At 51.1% G+C, this 21,309-nt stretch overlaps 1 protein-coding gene across 7 annotated transcripts; it reads right to left on the reverse strand.

Annotated features, from left to right (window-relative positions):
* Window positions 1–10,512: 10,512 nt before the first annotated feature.
* Slc25a29 (solute carrier family 25 member 29) lies at window positions 10,513–20,467 on the reverse strand. 7 transcript variants are annotated; one of them, XM_042261162.2, is made up of 5 exons: window positions 20,244–20,467; window positions 15,673–15,716; window positions 13,712–13,782; window positions 12,415–12,498; window positions 10,513–12,133 (listed from the first exon to the last, which is right to left on the reverse strand). In XM_042261162.2, exon 5 carries the CDS (start codon window positions 12,095–12,097, stop codon window positions 11,375–11,377), a length of 723 nt encoding a protein of 240 aa, XP_042117096.1. In that variant the 5' UTR covers window positions 12,098–12,133; window positions 12,415–12,498; window positions 13,712–13,782; window positions 15,673–15,716; window positions 20,244–20,467; the 3' UTR covers window positions 10,513–11,374. The 7 variants fall into 7 exon arrangements, with proteins under 7 accessions (XP_042117096.1, XP_076407487.1, XP_006971746.1 ...); XM_076551372.1 differs by having other exon boundaries at window positions 12,838–13,782; XM_006971684.4 differs by lacking the exon at window positions 13,712–13,782.
* Window positions 20,468–21,309: the final 842 nt, after the last annotated feature.

The raw sequence follows: 21,309 nt of genomic DNA on the forward strand, positions 1-21,309 counted from the left end.
GTTCCCAGGGAAGATGCAGTGGCATCCCTTCTCACCCAGGAACAGTGACACAGAGTGCAAGAAATGTTCCACTCCCGGGCCAGGAGTTGTAAAGAGCCCCGCCTATCGCCAGAATGCACAGCCAAGTGCTTATCAACCAGCTGGGCTTGTGATCCCCAGTGTTGGCCCCTGGAAGCTCGGAAGCCAAAAGATGGATTCATAAACCAACTGTCCGGGACTTGGCTGGGAATGTGCTTTTCTGCCTGGGGCCCTGGAGCCTTAATGGTGCTTGCAAGCAAGGTTCTCTGCCCCTCCTCCCCATACTGAAATGGGGCTGCAGGCATAATGTTGCTGAGGTGGCAAAGCCCCAGCCCCTGTGAGCCCAAAACTGCTGAGGCCATAAAGGACTGAGCAGCTGGAATGAACATCCGTTCCTGCATCTTTGGCTGGTAAATGGGCTGTTCTCTGGAGATATTCCTGAAGACCTACCAGCCTGCCTCTCTGAGTGACTGACGTGAATATATCTTTTCATCTCCAAACCACTGGAGGAATTAGGGGACATTTCACACTGGCACTAAGTGAAGGAAACACTAGAAACGTTAAAATACAAGCCTTTTAGCTTTCATTCTCTGCTCCCTTGGCCTGACTTATCTCTGAACCTCCGTTCAGAGAAGCGCTGGCTGCCCTTTACAAACAGTGCATGGGGCTTTCTGCCCCAGCTGGACCTTTCTGAGCTAGAACAGTAAGCTGCTGTGGACACAGAGAAAGCTGTGCCAGCTGCCCCCACTCGAGCCTTGCTGGCCTTGCTGGACCGCTGCACTGTCAGCAGCCTGGGGCTCAGCACCAGACTTGAAGCAACTCCCCATTTCCTAATGGACAATGGCCTATTCCCATGTAACACTCAGTTCAGCCTCAAACCCAGGCCTGTGCCCCAACCTCCAGAGAAATGGGTGTTCCCTGGCTTGCTTTGCGGGGATTACCAGGTTCATGCTGCCTTAGTCTAGTGTTTATGTGTCAGAGCCTGTTTAAGGAAAGCATGGCCCTACCTCAATGGTACTTACCCTTACCTAGTAGAAGGTGGCATAGACATTAAATGTGCCATGGAAAAGTGAGGGGTTAACTGCAGGTCAAGTGGTGGTGCACACCTCTAATCCCAGCACTTTGGAAGGCAGAGGTGGGTGGATCTCTGGGATCTCTGATTTTCAGGATAGCCAGGGCTACACAGAACAAAGACAAGGAAGAAAAAACTTCAGGCTTGGGGACAATGAGGCGGGACATACAAACTTAGGGGATTCTCCAGTTCCTGCCACAGGTTATATTAACCAGGTTGACCCCACTGTCCTTCACCCTTTGCACATGTAGGCCTAGCCTCCCGAACCTGGAAGCTCTCCAGGCTCTGGCCTTGCTCCACTCAGAATCCTGTTTATGTCTTCCGCTCCGTGCCGTCCAATCGCCCTTCCATCTTCAGCTGCAGGAGGATGCAGTGGACCCTCGTGCATTCAGCAAGGCAAGAGCTGTCTGGGTCATGAAGCCGCAAATGAGCAAGGTGCAGGCTTGCCAGTCCCAGGCTTGGGTATGTGTGGTCCAAGGAGGCTGGGTGGGAGGGGTAGGTGACAGGGCAAGTGGGGAGCTTGTCCCTCTCACCCCTAACTGAGCCAGCCTCATCTGAGAAGCAAGGCAGCCTGGGGCCAGCACACAAGAGTCCAGGTAGAAGAGACATCTGCCAATGAGAAGAGGGCAGCCGGTCTGTGAAGTCCAGAGGAAGGCCTGGGGTAGGTACCATGTACCCTCTAGAACACAGTGGAGTGCTGTCCCTGATGGGTTGGGAGAGCCTGCTGTCCTAGAGATAAAGAGCTGGTGGTGAGGGTGAGGAAGGGTCTAAGGGATGAGGCCTGGGTGGGAAGGGACTTAAGTGAGCCTTGGAAGGAAGGGGTCTGGGTCCTGAGGCCCCCTGAACTGGAGCTGGCTTTTCCGCTTCACTGCTGTGTCTCTTTAAGAAATGGGTTCCCTTAGGTCATGGGGATACTGCCCTTGGAAGAAGGGATTGATGTAGTTCTCCTGGGACCCCAGTTCTGTCTGTCATAGGTGGATCCAAACTGAGGTGACCATTTCCCTCCCTCTACCATATCAGGAAGCCCAGGTGAGTGCTGTGAGGTCTGAGGTCAGTAAGCAGTAGGAAACAGCATGATAGGTCTTGGCTTCTCCCAAAGTCCTCTGGTGCTTGAACCACTTACCACTCCACGTTATCTGTTACCTCTGGCCACAGAACTTGGCCAGGTATTGGGGAAGGTGGCACAATCTTCTGTCAGCTTCACATTTGTTCTGCCTTTCTTTTGTAGTGGAATTGTGATCGGAAGCCAGGCATAGTGGCACATGTGCAAGTTCAGAACTTAAAACACTGAGGCAGGGCAGAAAGACCTGAGTTCTGTGCAGTTTACACTACATGACAAGGTCTCAAAATAACCACAGCCACAGAGGCAGGTGAATTTCTACAAATTGGAAGCCAATCCAGTCTACATAGTGAGTTCCACACTGGCCAAGGCTACGTAGACCCTGTCTCAAAACAACAAAAAAGAAAGGGGTGGGGAGAGGAACTAGAGAGATGGCTCAGTGGTTAGAGACACTTTTGTTCTTACAGAGGACCCAGATTTGATTCTCAGCAACCACATGGCGGCTAAGGATTGTTTGTAACCAACCCCAGTCCCTCCTCCCGTCTCTTCAGGCACCAGACATTGCACATGGCGCACAGATACACTTGCAGGCCAAATGCCCATGCATAGAAATAAACAACAACCCCCCCCCCCCAAAAAAAAAAGACACACTGTGCCAATTTTCCTGCAGCCCTGTAGGTCAAGGTAGTCTCCAAGTGGTGGACTAAAGTTGATGTCTGGGATTTCTGAGGAAGCTTTGCCAGTCAGACGTGCACCCCACTTTTCACTTCTGACTGCCATCAAGCCCAAAGAAACAGAGAGACTGGCCCTGGTGGGCCTGTGAGAGGGCTGTCAGTCATCTCTAATGCATTGCCCCTTGGTTTCTCTAATTGCTTGCTGCCAGTTGCATCCACCACAAGCTTCAAGGCAGAGCTGATGGTTTATCTTGTCACATCTGGCAGCCACTGGTGGGATCCGGTCTATGCTGTGAAAACCAGACTGGTGGGCCTAGTGAACAAAGGATCAGATCAGGTGTGGGGGCTGAGGCTTGGGGCATCTGAGCAGGTGTACACAGAGGCCTAGACTGCTTCAGGACAGACAGGAAGTATTCCCAGCATCCAGGAATGAAATGCTCCAGACCAGGAAAATGCTTCAAATGTTTAAAAAAAAAAAAAGCCCTGCAAGTGTTGGGTGCAGTCAAAGAAAGGGAGCACAACTGTGACAGGATCTGGAAACTTAGGTCATTCCTTCCTTGACCCTGTCAGTCAAAGGACCATGAGGGGTGAGGCTACAGCCCAGAGCTCTCGGAAGAATGGTTTGGGAGACACAAGTCTGGAGAGCAGAGAGCAGAGCAGGGCTAGGCCCAGGAAGGACCGGAGCCTCCTGCCCTGGGCGAGGCCTACAGTGAGTAGTTTCTCATGAAATGAAAGCAGTCCTGGGACTGGAGAAGAGCACTGTTAAGAGCACTGACTGCTCTTCCAGAGGGCCTGGGTTCAGTTCCCAGCACCCACGTGGCTGCTCCCAACTATAACTCCAAGAACTGACATCCTTCCACAGACATACATGCAGACAAAACACCAAAGCACATAAAATAAAAATATATCTACTAGTTATATACTAATAAATTACTAGTTGGGTGTGGTGGCTCACATCTCTAATCCCAGCAAGACATTAGCAAGGAGTTCAAAGGCAACCTTGGCTATATAGTGAGTTCCAAGCTAGCCTAAGCTACATGTTTGAAATAGGAAAGAAATTCACAAGTATTTGTCAAGTTAATCTCAACTGTGCTTGATAGCCAAACAATGTCAGCCAATCTTTTGTTTCAGTCTTTTTTTTTTTTTAAGATTTGTTTGTTATTTTAGGTATACGAGTGGTTTGCCTGCATTTATGTCTGTACCATGTGCCAGATGCCCTTGGAAGTCAAAAGGGTGTCAGATCTGGAACTGGAGTTATGGATGGTGGGAATCAAACCCAGGTCCTCTGCAAGAGCAACAAGTGTTCTTACTTAACCCAGCCCATCTCTCCAGCCCCTTATTTCTCTCTTCATTACTAATATTAACTCTAATCACACGTCACACAATTATACATCATGGCAGAACGGCCAAGAGAGTTAAAGAGGTTTCTAGTTTAAGCAAGGCTGTACAGAGGGCAGAGAGCGGACACAGGAAGAGGCAGGCTGCTAGGGACCAGGTGAGTCTTTGGGACCACGGGTGCGGGGCTGTTAGGTGGGCTCTTCGAAGTGGGTGTGTTCAAGCGGAGGTCAGAGGAAAAGCTGAAGGAACTGATTCTCTTCTCCCACTGTGAGTTCCAGGGATTGAACTCAGGTCGACAGGCTTGGCAGCAGGCTCCTTTCCACACTGAGCCATCTCACTAGCCCAGTGCTCATTTTATGGTCCCAGGTGAGGTGTCCCATCCAGTGTGATTGGTAAGTTCACATGTCTGGTGTTTCTGATGTGACTTGATGTAGTCCCAGAAATCACTATTTACTGGCACAAGTAAATTATCAATGTGTGCCTCCCAGTGTGGTGGCCGATGGTGTTTACTTGTGTAAACGTGATGTGGAGTCATTCTTCCTTGGCATTTTCACTCAAAACTGAGTAACTTAGGTCAAGGCTGTGGTGTTGATGAGATGAAGTAACTGAAGGCCAAGGCTGGCCTGCAAACTGCCTCCATCTGTGTGACGCCAGCCCTCTCATGATCCAGGCTGGTCTCTAGGACACATGACCCTCCTCCCACCCTTTCCAACTCTAGGTGTGGACTGCATCTTCTCACTTAGCTATTGGCTCACCCATACTTCTAGGCCCCCTCCAGCTATGGCTCTTCCTCCATAACAGACAGCTCCTAATGACTCAGGCCCAGGTAGCCACAGAGTCCAGGAACATTCCAAACGCAGTGGTACATGCTTTTCATCGCAGCGCCAAGGAGCATCAGTGGGTATCAGTCATCACCTTCAGTGGGAAGTCAAGGAACAGTGTCTTTCAGAGCTGTGGGCTGGAAGCCTCCAAGGGGAATCTGGGAATTGAGGGAAGAGCCTTAGCCACAGCCTGAGGTGTGACAGAAACAAAGAACAGAATGTGTATGGGGCTTGGTGGCACCAGCCTGTCACCCCAGCGTCTCTGGAGGCTGAAGCAGGAGGACCACAAGTTCACGGCCTGCCTGGGACACAGACTGAGTTCAAAATAGAAATCTAAGAGGGCTGAAGGTGTAGCTCAACAGGGGTGCACTTGCATGCATAAGACCCCAGGTTGAACCCTTAGTACTAAAAACAGGACCAGACAGAAAGTACTTCTGCCATACTTGATGGGGTGCAGCCGTTCTGTGTGCGGAGACAGGACATGCCCTGAGATTGCAGATGGCCCAGGAACTAGAGGATGATCTGAGTTAGAGGCTCAGTTTAGGGAAGTTCCCTTCACGCCCTCAGCCTGGGTTCTTTGTACACCACCTCCCACCCTTCATAAAAGCTGGGTATGATGACACAGGAGTCTGACCCATTTGAGGCCAGCCTGGGCAACATAGCAAGACCCTGTCTCAAACATCACACATAACTCTCATATAGTACTTCCTAGACTGAGAGCAAGTCAAGGAGAAATATAAAATGTAAAACAAGTTTGAGCTTGCAAAACAGATCAACAGATGAGGACGCCTTCCTCCAAGCGTGGTGACCTGAGTTCAGTCCCTGGAACTCATACGGTGGAAGGGGGAAATGCCCATAAGTTGTCTTCTAACTCACACCCGTGTGCCCCCAGCACACAATAAAAATTAAGATAGACTCACTAACCACCACTAGTCCTTTTAACCCGGATTCAGTGTTGAGCCCATCAGTCAGCTCTCATGGTGGCAGTGGCAACCGTGCTACGTGTGGTGCTATCAGTTTCTACTGTTTCGAGCTACTATTGAGGTCATCAATTCAGAGGAAGCCACAGGGCAGCCTCAAGTGGCTCCTGACCATCATTCAAGCTAAGGGCTTGTCTGTGTCTTGTAGCCCTAGCACTGGAGGGAGGCAGCTGACTCAGTCCCAACAGCCTTGCATGGTCATGTTAGGACCTTTCTGGGAAGCTCAGGTGTGTGGAGTTGAGGGTGGTCCCCTGTGGCCTGGGCCGTATCCAGATTGCCACTAGGCTGAGAGAGGAGCCAGGGACAGACTCCTGTACATCCTGCCCAGGGAGTATCACTTGTTTTCTTTTACAGTAAAGAGAGGAAAAAAGCCGGAGGGGGCGTGGGGGCGGCAGCCAGACACCCCATCTGGCCTCCTGTCCTTAGAAGCTGAACAAGCTTGATTTCACATACTGGAGTTAGGTACTAAAGGGTGCTATGGCAGAGCTGGGACACATGGGTTGCTCTGATCTATACTAAGGAGCCATTGGGCCTCAGCCTGGGAAGAGCCTCTCCAGGTGCAGCTGAGGTGGCTATGGGAGGCAGAGATTTCATGTGGCAGGCTAGGGTGGCCCCTTCCAGGAAGCCGTCCCTGATGCTGAGCTGGGCACTGTTGTGAGATACTTGATTACACTGTGTAAAGATGTGTCACTGTGATTGGTTTAATAAAAAGCTAAACAGCCAATAGCTAGGCAGGAGGTATAGGCGGGACTTCTGGACAGAGAGCTCTGAGAAGAAGAAAGGGCCAGCTGGAGGCTAAGGAAGCAGGACACGCAGGGGAGAGGTAACACATACATAGATAAATATAAATGGGTTAATTTTTAAGTTATAAGAGCTAGTTAGGCCGGGCAGTGGTGGCGCACGCCTTTAATCTCAGTACTCGGAAGGCAGAGCCAGGCGGATCTCCATGAGTTCGAGGCTAGCCTGGGCTACCAAGCGAGTTCCAGGTAAGGCGCAAAGCTACACAGAGAAACCCTGTCTCACAAAACCAAAAAAAAAAAAAAAAAGAGCTAGTTAGAAACAAACCTAAGCTAAGACTAAGCTTTCATAATTAATAAGAAGTCTCCATGTCATTATTTGGGAACTGGTAGGACAGAAAAAGACTCATTACATTTCATACAGACAGAGAATTCATGCCAGCTGTTACTGCTGCAGTCATGACATGGTCCGTTCCTCAGGTACTCACAACAGTCGGCTGCTGCTCCAGGAGATTTCAGAAAGTGAGCTCAGCAATTTCCAAGAGCTGAGGCAGTAAATGCAGCTCCCACCCTGCCAGCATGAGGCTAGGCACTCAGGGAACTGATGGGAGCAGAGGACCTAGCTACCGCCTAGTGATTTCAGCTTTGGCTCACATGGCCAGAGAATGCTGGGGACACTTAGTAAAGCTAAGTCCAATCCTGAAAAAAAAAATCACTAAATAGATACAGAATGTTTAAAAATGTCCCTGATGCTAAAGAAAAAACAAAACTGGATATAGACAGTCATAGAAAAAAATAGTTTAAAGATAATAAAGTGAAGTCTTTAAAGAAAGAGGAAAATAATAATTTTTTTTAAAGCCATGTTAAGGATGAGAAATACACAGGGTGTCTGGATCCTGTGTGGTGCTTTGTTGACTTTGAATTTTTTGAATGCTGATGAGCAAATGACAGCTGCTGAGAGACACGGGATTATGAAAGGGACTGCTGGATTAAACCAGCCTAGATACTTTTGAGATGTCGTGGCTTCAGAATGAAAGTTGAAAAATGTGTTGTGTTGGGGAGAGATTGTGCTTTTGTCTCCACAGCAAATGAAAGGCTATGGATTCCTTCAGAGTTAATCGAGATTGGATTTGACTGGGGAAGACCTCCTGAAAAGGAACAAAAGAAAAACTACAAGACAGGTGAGGTACCAGCTGATCCTTTGACCTGGGAACAGCCCTGAGACTGGATGAGACATGATAAATCTTGTTGGCTACGGAGTCTTCATGACTTGTTACATGCATCCTTTCATAAGGCATGGATAGAGATTTATATTACATTTGGTTATACAGTCCAAACAAACTAAAAAAGTTAACAAATGCCTTTTACCTGCTCAAACATAGAACAAAAAGTATGATCTTTAACTGACTTGTGCACACTGTACATTCCATACTGTGTTGATGCAGACATACAAATTACCTTTAAAAGTCTGTGTGTTTTCAGAGAGGGGGGGAAGGGACCAGATACCAATAAAGACAAGTAGCCCAGGTGATCCAGCCTCTCAGAATTGTCAGAACAACTTCAAGGCTGTTGACGGAGATGGTCCAGCCTCACAGACTATTCTAGCCAGGACTGCAGGTAAGCCTTGAGCTTTCCCATTCCACAGACTGGACAAAAAAAAATGTTAGCACTAGTTTTCCCAGGACTTGACCATTATCTCAATTTTCTCAGGTCCTCTAAAGATGCCATTGCACACAGACAACAGGAAGCAGTCTAGAGAACAAGACGCCCACATTCCCAAGAGGTGGGGTGGGTGTTTTTTTGGTAATTTGGTGGGTTATGAATGTTTGTCATCGTTTGGGAGGGGGAATATAGGATTAAAAAGACACTATGAACTTCAAATATTTTACATTGGTATGGATTTTAGTATATTGATACAAGTTTAAAGTTATTTTTGTTATAATCTATGTAGGTTTCTACTCTTGTTTGGGGTATTGTGCTTATGCAGCTCATTTTAAAATGTAATGTATAATTAAGAAATGCAGATTAGAAGTTAGTCATCTATAACAATAAAACTTGTAGTCATATTAGGTATGTTTTCAAGGTTAAACAGATATTTTAGGTAGATAGGTGATCTTGAAATGTTTCCAAGACCTACAGAATATAACCTTTAAAGTGTTTTAATAAGGTTTTTCATGACAGTGAGATACATCTGCTCCTGGTAGCACCAATTTACTTCAAAAGATGATGGACATCAAAGAGCCTCCATATGGAGTTTGCTTTTAATGTAGCCAAGTTAGCCACTGGGCAAAGAAACTGCCAAACTGGACAAGTGGGACACAAAAGAAAGCAACTGCCTAACTTTGACAAGACAAAGTAGGGCAGTCCTTCAAAATTCCTGCTTTACAGAAAAGTCTGTCAGATATTCTAGGCCTGGAGGCCCAAGATGGATGCCCCAGCATTGCAGAGGAACCTGGGGTGACTGTCCAGGCAGCCAGGTGTTTCTGTCATTTCTATAGTTTTGGAAGTTGTTTCCTTGACACCTCTTGTTTACTCAGGTAACATTATATCCTTCTCAGGTCTCTGATGGAGTTGAAGATGATACAGTTATAGTTTTCCTTGTGTTTACGCAGGTAACATTATGTCCTTCTCAGGTCTCTGATAGAGTTGAAGATGATACAGTTCTAGTTTTCCTTGTTACCAAATTCGGAAAAGAAACTCACAAAAGAGTTATAAAGTATATAAGGTTGAGAGACATGCAAGCTTACATTGTTTATCTAAGAAAATGTTTTGAAGTCTAGATAGATATAAGTTATGATAAAAATAGTTTAGGTATAAAACTTTGAACTCATCAAGATAAGATAGATAATAGAATAATTTCTCAAAATTTGCCAAATACAAATGGACTGGATATTGTAAATGTTAATTCTTACCTTATAATTGTCCTTATTGTATATAGTTTTACTATGTTACACTTAAAACCTTTTCCTTTTTATATAGACAAAATAGGGGGAAATATTGCTAGATATTTGATTACACTGTGTAAAGATATGTCACTGTGATTGGTTTAATAAAAAGCTAAATGGCCACTGGGCAGTGGTGGCGCACGCCTTTAATCCCAGCACTCAGGAGGCAGAGGCACTCTGTGAGTTCGAGGCCAGCCTGGGCTACCGAGTTCCAGGAAAGACGCAAAGCTACACAAAGAAACCCTCTCTCAAAAACCATAAGAAAAAAAAAAAAAAGCTAAATGGCCAATAGCTAGGCAGGAGGTATAGGCGAGGCTTCTGGACAGAGAGAGTTTTGGGAAGAAAAAAGGGCAAGTCAGCAGCCAGATGCAGAGGAAGCAGGGCATGCAGGAGAGGTAAAAGCCTTGAGCCATGTGGCAACATTAATAGAAATGGGCTAATTTAAGTTATAAGAGCTAGTTAGAAACAACGCTAAGCTAAGGCTGAGCTTTCATGTTAATAGTAAGTCTCCATGTCCTGATCTGGGAGCTGGCAGGATAGAGAGACTTGTCACAGGGCACACACTAGTTGCCCAGGTCATTGGATATCTCCACTCATACCTTTCCTCTACCAGGGGACCCATGTCCCCGCCACAGGCCTCTGATTCCTAGAATGACAGTCAATACTTGCTAAAGGGCATGTTTGTGATTTTACCTTAAGTAATGCCCATGCCTCCATTTACCACCATGTGGAACCAGGAAGGCTTCAATGTACCCTTGATCTGCTCAAGTCATGTGACCAGGTCCAAGAACACAGACCATAGCCATTGAATCCAGGGTAAGGAAGGAAATTAAGTCCTTTGTACCATGCAGAGAGGAGCCTTGCACACTTAGAAAACAAGACTTTATTCCTTTAGAGGGTCCTGTACAACAGTGACATCCAGCTGGAGGGCACAGTCTGGGTGGACCCAAACTGGTTACACTCTATCTGGTGTCAAGACCAGGGGCACAGGCACCAAGTAAGAATGCCCAGAAAAGATGTACTGGGAAGTGGAGCAATCCCACACTGTGCTCTCTTGGGCCCTCTGCCCACCCTGCCTACCCACCATTGGGAATCCTGGCTGGCAGTAGTGAGCCAGACATGGGCTGACCCCGCTCCCCATTTTGCAGACAGGTAGCGAGAGGCCCAGGGATGAGAAGACTTCCTCTTGCCACAGCTGTCACACAATTTCACTGTGGAGACACTGAGGCCAGCAGCCTATCTGCTCCCCATGCAGGACCCGCATGGGCAGGATCCTCAACAGGTTTGGTGCCAGGTCCCCAGCCCCCATCTGCAGTTGAAGGCCAGCAACTGAGAATCGCCAGGGACACTCTACACTGTCCTCTGCCCCCCTAATGTTAAGAGGTGGCCAAGTATCTTCTTGGGACTGTATGGATGGAGGAGTTGGGGAATGGGTGGGTCTTTGGCCACCTTGTTACAGTTGGCTCAGGAGAGAGCCTGGAGTGTAGGACTTGGGAGATTCTTCTTGGTAGTGTTGTCTGCAGAGTGTAGACTTAGCCAGGCTTGACCTTCCCCAATGTACCATGTATGAGGAAGAGTCCCCATTTTACAGCTAAGAAAATAGGAGGTCAGTGGGGTATAGCCTAGCTGGTGTCACCAGCCAAGGAGCAAGGAGACTGGCTGAGGAGCCACATTATCTGTGTCAAGTTTCAGCAACGTGGCCCTGGGGATGTTGGTGAGATAGCCAGCATCACAGACTGGAAGGCTGGGCCAGAGCAGGTCCGGCAGCGGTGGCAGGGGAGCCCGGAACTGCCTCACTGTCTAGCTGGGCCTCCGCACCCCGGGTATATGTAAGCACCACAGTGACTGTGGCAAAGGTGGCAGCATTGACTGGGAAAGCACGCAACAGTGTGGAGGCCAGCCCTCGTGTGAAGACTCGCCAGCCCTCAGCCTGGTAGCTTTGCCGCATGCAGTCGACAATGCCGTGGTAGCGAGGGGCTCCTCGCAGCCCATCGGCTTGCAGTCGTGACTTAACCACGTCCATAGGATAGGTGGAGAGCCAGGATGTGATGCCTGACGTGCCCCCCGCCAGCAGCAGCTTGGGCACCAGCAGGCGGTCATCCGGCTCACAGCCCATGGCGCGCGTCAGTACGTCGTAGGTGAGGAAGTAGACACCAAAGCTAGGCGTCTCGCGCAGAAGGGTGGACACCATGCCTCGGTTGATGCCACGCAGGCCCTCGTGCCGGTAAATCTGTACCAGGCAGTCCAGGGAGCCCTTGTAGGTTCGAGCAGGGCCCACATCCTGCAGCTGCAGCCTTGTCTTGGCCAGTTCCATGGGGCAGCAGATGACACACTGAATGGCACCGGCTGCTGCGCCAGCCAGGAACTGATTGAGTGGGGAGTCTTGACCCAGGGCCCTAAGGGTGTTGCCTTGCACCCCAAACACCAGGGCATTGATAAAGGTGAGCCCCATTAGTGGTGAGCCCAGGCCTTTATACAGGCCCAGCACCTGCAGAGACAGAAATGCCATCAGGATGAGGGGTGCCGCCCGGCTTGCATTGCCCAGCCACTCTCCTCAGGCCCTCCATACCCAAGTGGCAGCCCTAACCACCTGGCTGCTCATAGGCAGCATGCAGAATTCTGTTAGATGCAGAGTCCTCAATCAATCAACTCACACACCCATGGTCCCTCATGAGTACCCGGATGACCTTTCCCGGGCCTCCGGCCTGGGACGGTAGCACCCTTCGGGTTTGTTCCCCAGCCCTACAACTGCCCTGCCCAGGCACTTACACTCTCCTGCTTGATGATGGCCTGGAAGCAGTGCAGAGTCCCTCGGTACTGGGGCTTCTCCGCGTTCTGTACCTGCAGCCGCACCTGCAGGGGCAGAGCCAGTGAGCGGGGATGGGCGGAGCCAGGGAGCGGAGATGGGCGGGGCCACTGAAGCAATTCCCCTGGCCCGCAGTGCGCAAGGCTGGCAGACAAGTTAACTTTCTGTGAAACTGGGATTCCAGAGTGCGGCCGGGTTGGGTCTTTGAGAGCTAACAGCTACAAGGACAGTCAGCTGCAGATGGGCTGGGAGTCCCCAAGACGAGTGGAGGAAAGGTCTCTCGTGTGCAGACCAGCTCTTGGGCCAAACCTTGTTCAGGTGACACTTGTCCTCCCATATGAGGCTGAGGTCAAAGGGGAATCCCAGCCTGGTGTCCCACCACTAACCTCCATCAGGGTGGGGTACTGGGCCTCCGTTCTGCTCCTGCTTGGTTTCTGCTAGTAGCCCCTTTGACAACTATAACCAGGAGTCATGAGCGGTGACAGCCAGCTGACAGCCTCCCTAGGTACCCATGGCAATAACTCCAGGACCTGGGGCCACTGCCAGGCCCAGTGGCCCAGAACCTCTTCCACGTCAAAGCACTCTTTGTTGCCTGAGAGCTTATCTGCTCCTGATACGCTGGCTTCATGGTGGCATGAGGAGAGGGGCGTATCCTGAACTTGGAATCCATGTTACTGCTGTGGGGGAAACTAGGTCACATCATGGTCTCAGGAGCTAGGGGGCTCCCTTGACCTGATTCAGAAAGGGTCAGTCATGGGCTAGGGTTGTAGCTCGGTGACAGAGCTACACTAGTTTACCTAGCATGTGCAAAGGGCTGGTGAGGCAGCTCAGTGATTAAAAGCACTGGTTGCTCTTTGAGAGGATCCAGCATCAATTCTAGATGCCCACTCTGTGGCTCAAATCTTCTGTGACTCCAGTTCCAGGGGATCCAATGCCCTCTTCTGGCCTCTGTGGGCATCAGGCACACACATGGTACACATACACACATACATACAAAATACCCATACACGCTAAAAAAACAAACAGCTTGTTTAATGGCCAGTTTGCTTGAATGCCAATGGCCCAACCATAGTTAGGGGTTGGAATGTATACAAATTAGTTTTCTGAAAGATCACTTTCCAGGTATCCATGGGCAAGGGAGTGACTCCCGTGGCTGAATAACTGCAGAAGGGTACTCAGGGGCTCAGCAGCTCAGAGGAGCTGGGGCTACCAGGACAAAAGTGCTTTCTTGCCTGAGGGGCCTGCTTCAGAATCTAGTACCTGTCAAGTCGGCAGCCGCCACAATGCCAGGTTGAGGAAGTGAATCCATGGCTCTTATTGGCTGGACACAGCTGTGGGAGGTGTTTGAGACATTTGACCACAAGTTATAAACACAATGATATGTGAATACGGCCAGGCTCGTTGTGATTGGGAAAAGGCATCCAGACAGAAAGTGGGCACGGCAGGTCGCCTTGTGGACAGGGTGTATCAGGGCCTCGTTCTTGCAAACCTATGACTGGAATTCATGGGCCACTGCTTGCCCAGAGTCTGCTCTCCAGCCTTCTCCCCAGGGATACCAGGTGACAGGTCTATGCTGTCTCGAGCCCGCATTAACCTATTAACGTGACTCAAGTTATCCTGGCGCTCAATGAACAACCGGCCTTAGTGACCTCATCCACCCCCTCACCTCACAGATGCCTGGACCAAGGACGGAGCTTTGTAAGGTCAAAGACAGCGCACAAGGCCAGGCCCTTACACCCACACAGGAAGAAATCCCACCTTTGGATTAATGAGCTCCTTTCCTTGCCAACAAACACCTGGTTCACTGAAGACAAAAAAAAAAAAAAGGAAGAACCAGGAAGTGAAACTCAGCCCAGGCTGATGTATCCAGCCTCCAGCTTTTCCCTTACACGAGTGGGAAAGGAGCCTGGCTCAGAGCTTGAACCAAGTACAGATCTGGCCCTAGGGCCCTGCCGCTCACAGGGCCAATGGGCACCTGGAAAACTGCCAAGGCAGGGTCCTGATGGGACTGGCTTGAGCACCTACAACTCCAGCCACAGGGGAAGCTTCCACGGGGCATTTCCACCAGAGGATGTGCGTCTGTCTCCTTGACCTCTGTTCTGGGACCCATAGAACCCGGAGCTCCCGTTAATCAAGGCGTGATTCGAGAGGTACCTGCCCCAGGGCTTCCATGTTCAGAGCCTTGGCCATTTGAAAGTGGTGTTCCTTAGGACCCTGCTGGGTGACACTGCCTTGCAGGTCCATGCCAGCACTCAAAAGTCATGACAAGCACCGATCCATAAAGACCAGGAGAGAAATACCCTCAAGTTTATTTCAGGTGTGTGTTTCTGATGTGGTCTTGCTATACAGCTCAGGCTGGCCTCAAACGTGTGGTCCTCCTGCCTTAGCCTCCCAATGCCGCCACCTTAGGGTCTGCTACCACACCCAGCTGTCGAGGCAGGCTTTTTTGTTTTTGTTTTTGTTTTGTTTTCGAGACAGGGTTTCTCTGTGTAGCTTTGCGCCTTTCCTGGAACTCACTCTGTAGCCCAGGCTGGCCTCAAACTCACAGAGATCCGCCTGCCTCTGCCTCCTGAGTGCTGGGATTAAAGGTGGAGGCACGCTTTTCTATTACAAGCTGGCCTCAAATTCTCAATTCCCCAGGGCTGGAATTTCAGGTGTGCTATACCTACCACACCTGGCCCAGGAGGGTTTGATTCCTTGTAGTTCTGCCTTTTCTTTCAGGAAGTTGTTAGGGGTGGGGCCAAAGAGATGGAGTTAACAGCAGTTAGTAGCACTGGCTGATCTCCCAGAAGATCTGGGTTCAATTCCCAGCACCTACATAGCTGCTCCCAACCACCTGAAACTCCAGTTCCACCAGGCACACACAAGACGCACAGACATACGTGCAGACAAAACATGTAAAATAATAATAATTCAAAGAAGATGCTAGGGGAGCTATACATCACAACCAGGTGAGCTTTCTTTCTCCAGCTGATGAGAAGAAACCCGTCCATCAACACCTCAGTCTCTGCCTGCCAAGTAAAGCAGAACTTGTGAGTTCGACATGCAGTTCAGCCTCCGTGGGAGATGCATTGCCCAGGAGGAAGGGTCCGTCAGTGTGTTCAGTGAGGGACAGCTGCCCTACCTCCATTCAAAACCTGAAGGATGACCTTTACTGTGTTCCTGGGGCAGAAGCCCTGCAGGTCTGTCCCAACCTGTCTGTACCTCCACAAGAAACTCACCTTGACTGTGTCAAAAGGGTGTCCCACAAGCACACCTGCCACACCTAGAAGAAAAAGGTACCTGTGACCAAGTGCCTCAGAACTTTGCAGAATCTTGGGGGGATAGATGGGAGAGTGAGGTTCTGGCAAGGAAGGATGGACAGGCATGACACATGGGAAGGGCACATTGACCAGGTCCCTGTGGGACCCTGGGCCCATCCCAGGAATTCCTGTAACCTCGCCTCTGGTAACAAGGGGCAGCCAGCATCTGCTCGACTCAAAGCTGTGTCCTCTGCCTTCCCCTGCAGCTCCCTGAGGTGTTATGTCCCCTGGGAACTATACATCACCGTCCCAAAGCCTGACACCACAGGAGGCTCAGGGGATGTTGGAGTCAGAGGTTAGCCTGTACTGGGATCTGAACCAGGGATGTTGGAGTCAAAGGTTAGCCTGTACTGGGATCTGAACCAGGGATGTTGGAGTCAGAGGTTAGCCTGTACTGGGATCTGAACCAGGGATGTTGGAGTCAGAGGTTAGCCTGTACTGGGATTTGAACCAGGGATGTTGGAGTCAGAGGTTAGCCTGTACTGGGATTTGAACCAGAGATGTTGGAGTCAGAGGTTAGCCTGTACTGGGATTTGAACCGGAGATGTTGGAGTCAGAGGTTAGTCTGTACTGGGATTTGAACCGGAGATGTTGGAGTTGGAGGTAAACCTGCTACCAGGACTTGAATTTTCCTTCTGTTATTTATCTCCAGGCATGCTCACAAAGGACTCATTGTCTTGGCCTTATTCCTCTCACCTGAAAGGCACTTAGCATTGTCCTTCCCCTACTCCCCCACCACACACACACTCCAGGCTGGCCTGGAGATTAGGAACCCCCAGGAAATACTACCTGAGGACCTGCTGCCTGCTGGCTGACACCTCTCAAGTGCCACACTACTCTGAGTCATGTTCAGTACATTTATTACTTAAAGGCCTGCCAGAGACCCCACCCTCAACACCAAGGTTCACTTCTCCTCAAAGGCTTAAGCACATTCCTCAGAGTGGCCTGTGGGTATGACTCCTCTGCATCCCCACACCCCTTGCAGCCCAATGACCCGGTTTCTCAGAAGCAACAGAAGTCAGCGAGGTTTCCTTCTCTAGGAAACATCTGCTAAAGAGCCTCTTTGGGGCTGGCCTATAGCCAGTGGTGGAGCGCTTGCTCATTGAGGTCCTCGGCTCCTCCCTTAGCAATGCAGAAGGAAAGGAGTTCCCTTTGCTTGCTTACTTTATGTCTAACTGCAGTGGTTAATGTTGGGCAATGAACAAGAACAGTACAAACTGCTGGTCATTGTCCTGGGTTCATGCTGATCCTGACCCTCCCACTCCAGAGGCTGGTTAACTCATTCTACAAACGAGGAAACCAGAACCGAGAAGCCCACAGCAGTACATCTATGGTGCATGGCCAGTGAGTGATGTCACTGGATGGAGCCCCAGCTGAGCTCTGGGCCTGCCTCCTAACCACTCATCTCTGCTGGTCCTGTCAGGGAGGGCCACAGACCCTGCCAGGAGACACTAAAGGGTGACATCTGCTCCCAAACTGTGCCTTGCATCCTTCTGTAATGTTCTGTCCTAAAACAACAACAACAAAATCTACAATATTTCTTTTTCTCTTTTTGAGACAGGGTCTCACTATGTGACTTGGCTGGCCTGGATCTCCCTATATATATAGACCAGGCTGGCTTCAAACTCTTAGAGACCAACCAGCCTGCCTCTGCAAGTGTGCTACCTGGATTTCTTTTGATCTTCTCTTTTAGTGTTCAGCACTTAGAGTTCAGTAAAACACTTTCTAGTAACACTCCAGTCTTCACACAGGAAAACAAGTGAGGCACCTCTCGCCCATCCAGGCCCCCATCACTGCCACTTCCCCACGGCTCCTCTCCTCTTGGGGTCTGCTGGGCTACGTCCAGTGCTGCAGGTGAGAAACCTGCTGCTCACTCTTCTATCAGGACACCTCAAGAGATTTACGTGTGGGTTTTAGGAATGCCACCAGGGGATGCCAAGGGTGTGCCTGTGTCTTTAAAGCAACCCTGCTTGGCACTCCACCAGCCCTCCAGTTGCAGATTCATGCCCTGTTCCAAGCCAGGGGAAATTTCCACTATAATCTAGTCCCCCTAGTCACCAGGCAGGCTCCTTTTCTCCTGCAGCCCCCCGCCCCCTCCCCCTCACAATGTCGCCTATTTCTAGTGGTGGGACCTTGTTTCCTCCCTTTGGAGAGCCACCAGTTTTCACCTGCGTCTGACTTCCTGGTTAGTGGTTACTACGGCAGAACCAGGACCTCACAGAGCCCAGTGGCCCAACCCTTGCTTTTTGTATTTGCAAATACACTTTTTGTATTTGCAAATCTTACTTCCGGAACTTCTTTTCTTAGGCTAATCTGAATCTCTTAGGGCTTTGGAAAGCCTACTACCCCGGGCTGGTATGCTGAGCATCTGTTATACCCTATTAGCTTTCTTCCTTCTCCCTCCAAGGGCTCCCTGGTGCCAGCAGAGAGCCCAGCTGTGGGCAGCTGCTCACAGGTAGCAGCAACAACAGCCTTTGCCACTTCCAAGACATTGCAGAGCCTATGAAGCCTCTTACCCACCCCTTCTGCTGGGAAGCCCCAGGAGGGTCCCAAACTGGCAGGTCTTGGCATCCCCACTCCCTACCCATGTCCTTTTGACCTCACAGTCCCTTTGAGAGCCAGGGAACCCTGCCTCACCACCTCCAAGAGGATCCCACTAGTCTAGTCACACCAGCAGAAAGGGACCCATCTCCTAAATCCAAAGCCACTGACCACAGCCAGGGTAACTCTGACACCATGAGTATCCAAGGACAGGAAGGGACCTGTTCTAGAGACAGTTCTGGGAGAGATGACAGGTCTGTTCCCTTCACACAGACACCACCTGGTAATCTGGCATTTCTCTGTCACACTGACCCATGCCCTAGCCACTGTGGCCTCAAGATTTGAGACCCATCATTACATGGTAGGGGGTGAGTAGAAAGGTTTGTACCAAAAACCAACCGGTAGTCAAGATATTTGCCCTGCCTCCCACAGAGGCTAAAGACAGGATAGGATGTGAGCTGGACCACTCAGGCACACCCACAGTGCATTCTTCCTCTGGAAAAGGGGTGTCCCACTATCGTCCCTTCCAGGCAGGCGCTTTAGAAGTCCAGATCCCCACATTCAGAGCAAGTCTGACAGCATGCAGTGATGGGAACCCGGAAGGCATGCCTAGGGCACAATCAGATCGTTGTCTGTCCCCCCAGCAGCCCCATCCCTTCAGAGAGGCTGAGTGTGAGGTTACAACCCCTCCCCATTTCTTCCCTACTGGATGAACCCAGAAAAAAGCTCTGCAGGTGACTTCCATCTCAGACCCATCTGCATTACTTCCATGTAGTCGGGCACACTCTCTATGGCCCCTGGGTGAGAATGCAGACCAGGGCTGGAGGTAGGGCACATGTTCCCCTCACCCTGGCTCTCCAAGGGTGAAGATGGACGGACATCCCAAGCAGGAAAGGCCTACTCGAGCAAGAGTCCAAGGGGTGGCTGACATGGGGGTGGTCTGGGTCTCTAAGCAGGGCTGGCCAGGGGGTGAATAAATGCTCCCCAGGACAAGTGTACTGACCAGGTTGCAACCACAAATGGAACCCTGGCCCTGGGGAGACTTTAACAACACAAGGGGACTTTGGCTATAGAAGGGGCCTTCATCCTTCCTGCTGCAGATGGAGGATAAGATGGGACCTCTTCTGTGTCTCTAATTCCTCACCAACTTGCAGAAATCCCTGGACTTTGTCCCCCTCCCAGAGCTTACAGAGGACTCAGTAACAGCCTGGTGGCTCTCAAGCACATCCCTGCTCTGGGAAAGCATCCTGCCAGACCAGCCTTCTCCACCCAGGAAGAAGCAAGCACGGATTAAACACCTAAGGCCAAGCAAGGCCAGTCAATCACTGTTCCAGGTGAGACCTTTCCGGGTAGGGCTATGACGGTAAGCCGATGAAGACAGTAGACAGGTGGGTGAGGAGCCAGGCCTGGGCCTCAGAGCTGAACTCAGCCTTGACATAACCAGCCAGACCACTGCCATCTCCGCCAATTTACCTGGAACCCCAATGGCTAGAGCAGACTCTATATTTAATACTTACTAAATAAACTACACCTCTAGGTACAAGAAAAGGACTAAAGGTTCAACAGGTCCGCACCTCGGGTCATGGGCAAACCTGATCTGCTCTCCACCTCAAGCTTTCCCGAGTTAGGTTGACTTGACCACCCAGTGGACCGCCTCCTTGTCTTCGGTGCCCTTCAGCAGCTCAAAGCACCACATGGGAAGAACTGGGCGCCTGGGGTCAGGCCAGCCCTCTCTAGGAGGTCGCGCGGTGTCACCAGCCTCGCTCAGAACAGCTGCTGGGAGGGAATTATCCGCGGGCGCATCCTCCTGACGGTCCCCGTCTCTGACCAAGCCGCGGTACCGCCGGGATCCCCAGACCTCGCACCCAGTGCACACGGAAGGGTGAAGAAGACACCTGTCCCCGCGCACCAGGCAGGCTGTGTGCCTGGCATGCCTGGAGTCTCCTTACCTCCAGCGCATCCAGCCAGGAAGTCGAGCGCCATGGCCCGGCCCCGCGAGCCGCCTGAGTCCTACTACTCTTCGGGCCCCCGGGCCGTCGGGGCTCTGGCTGTCTGGCCTCCGGGCGCAAAGCAAGTCCTGGTGACGGCTGGGTGATGGCTCCTAGGAAAGCGCTCCCCTGGCGTCCAGCACGCGGGGCCTCACCTCGCGCCGCGCGCCCCGCCCTGCCGGCCGCAGCCCCTGCGGGTGCAAAACGCAACCAATGGGTACAGGGGGAGCGGACAACACCCCGCGCTCTGGGCGCTGTCGCCAAATCTCATTGGTTGGGTACGCCGGGAGGGTGTGGCCTCGGACACGGCGGGCGGGGGCACCAGGGGGGGCAGCAGACAAAGACTGTGCTTCTCGGGCCCGCCCGCGCGGCGCAGGGAAGGGGCATTGCAGTGGGCACACTGCGCCCTGGAGCCGGGAACCTCCCAACTGCGCTGTGCAAGGGGCGGCGCACGCTCTGCCTCGACCCTGGGGCCCCTCACGGTGTTTGGATGCGACTCAGCTGCTCAACCTCATCGTCCTTGCCAGTGTCCTGGGGGCACTGTGGCGAACACACGTGGAACGCCGGGACTCTCCAAGGCCTGCGGTATTGGACGCAGCTAGTGGTGAAAGTTCGAGAATTACTCCCCACTGGAGAGACCTGCTAGGCCCTGGGGCTCCCTAGGCGAAGGCGTGGGTGGGGTGGGGGGAGGTGTCTGAGGTTCGAGTGCGCCCAGGCAGGGCCAGAGACTTGAATTTGGATGATGTTGAGACGAACTTTTTTTTTTTTTTTTTTTTTTTCAAGACAGGATTTCTGTGTGTTACAGCTCTGGCTGTCCTGGAACTCACTTTGTAGCCCAGGCTGGCCTCCAACTCACAGAAATCTGCCTGCCTCTGCCTCCCGAGTGCTGGGATTAAAGGCCTGCGCCACCACCGCCTGGTTGAGATGAACTTTTCAAACACAAGGAACCCATGGATGGAAGGGTGCTGCCAAGCCCCGAGGTGTTCCTGGGAGCTACTGAAGGTTGTAGAGAGAGGGAAGCTTCAGG

This window comes from Peromyscus maniculatus, chromosome 14 (assembly GCF_049852395.1).
Source record: "Peromyscus maniculatus bairdii isolate BWxNUB_F1_BW_parent chromosome 14, HU_Pman_BW_mat_3.1, whole genome shotgun sequence".
NCBI classification, from domain to species: domain Eukaryota; kingdom Metazoa; phylum Chordata; class Mammalia; order Rodentia; family Cricetidae; genus Peromyscus; species Peromyscus maniculatus.

Bases quoted from the DNA above. Each gene is read 5' to 3' on its own strand.
- Slc25a29 (XM_006971684.4), bottom strand. From the start codon at position 20,277: ATGGCGCTCGACTTCCTGGCTGGATGCGCTGGAG. The intron at 15,717-20,243 runs GTAAGGAGACTC...TTTTTCTTCTAG, and splicing joins CCTGGCTGGATGCGCTGGAG to GTGTGGCAGGTGTGCTTGTG. The intron at 12,134-12,414 runs GTAAGTGCCTGG...CTGTCTCTGCAG, and splicing joins CCATCATCAAGCAGGAGAGT to GTGCTGGGCCTGTATAAAGG.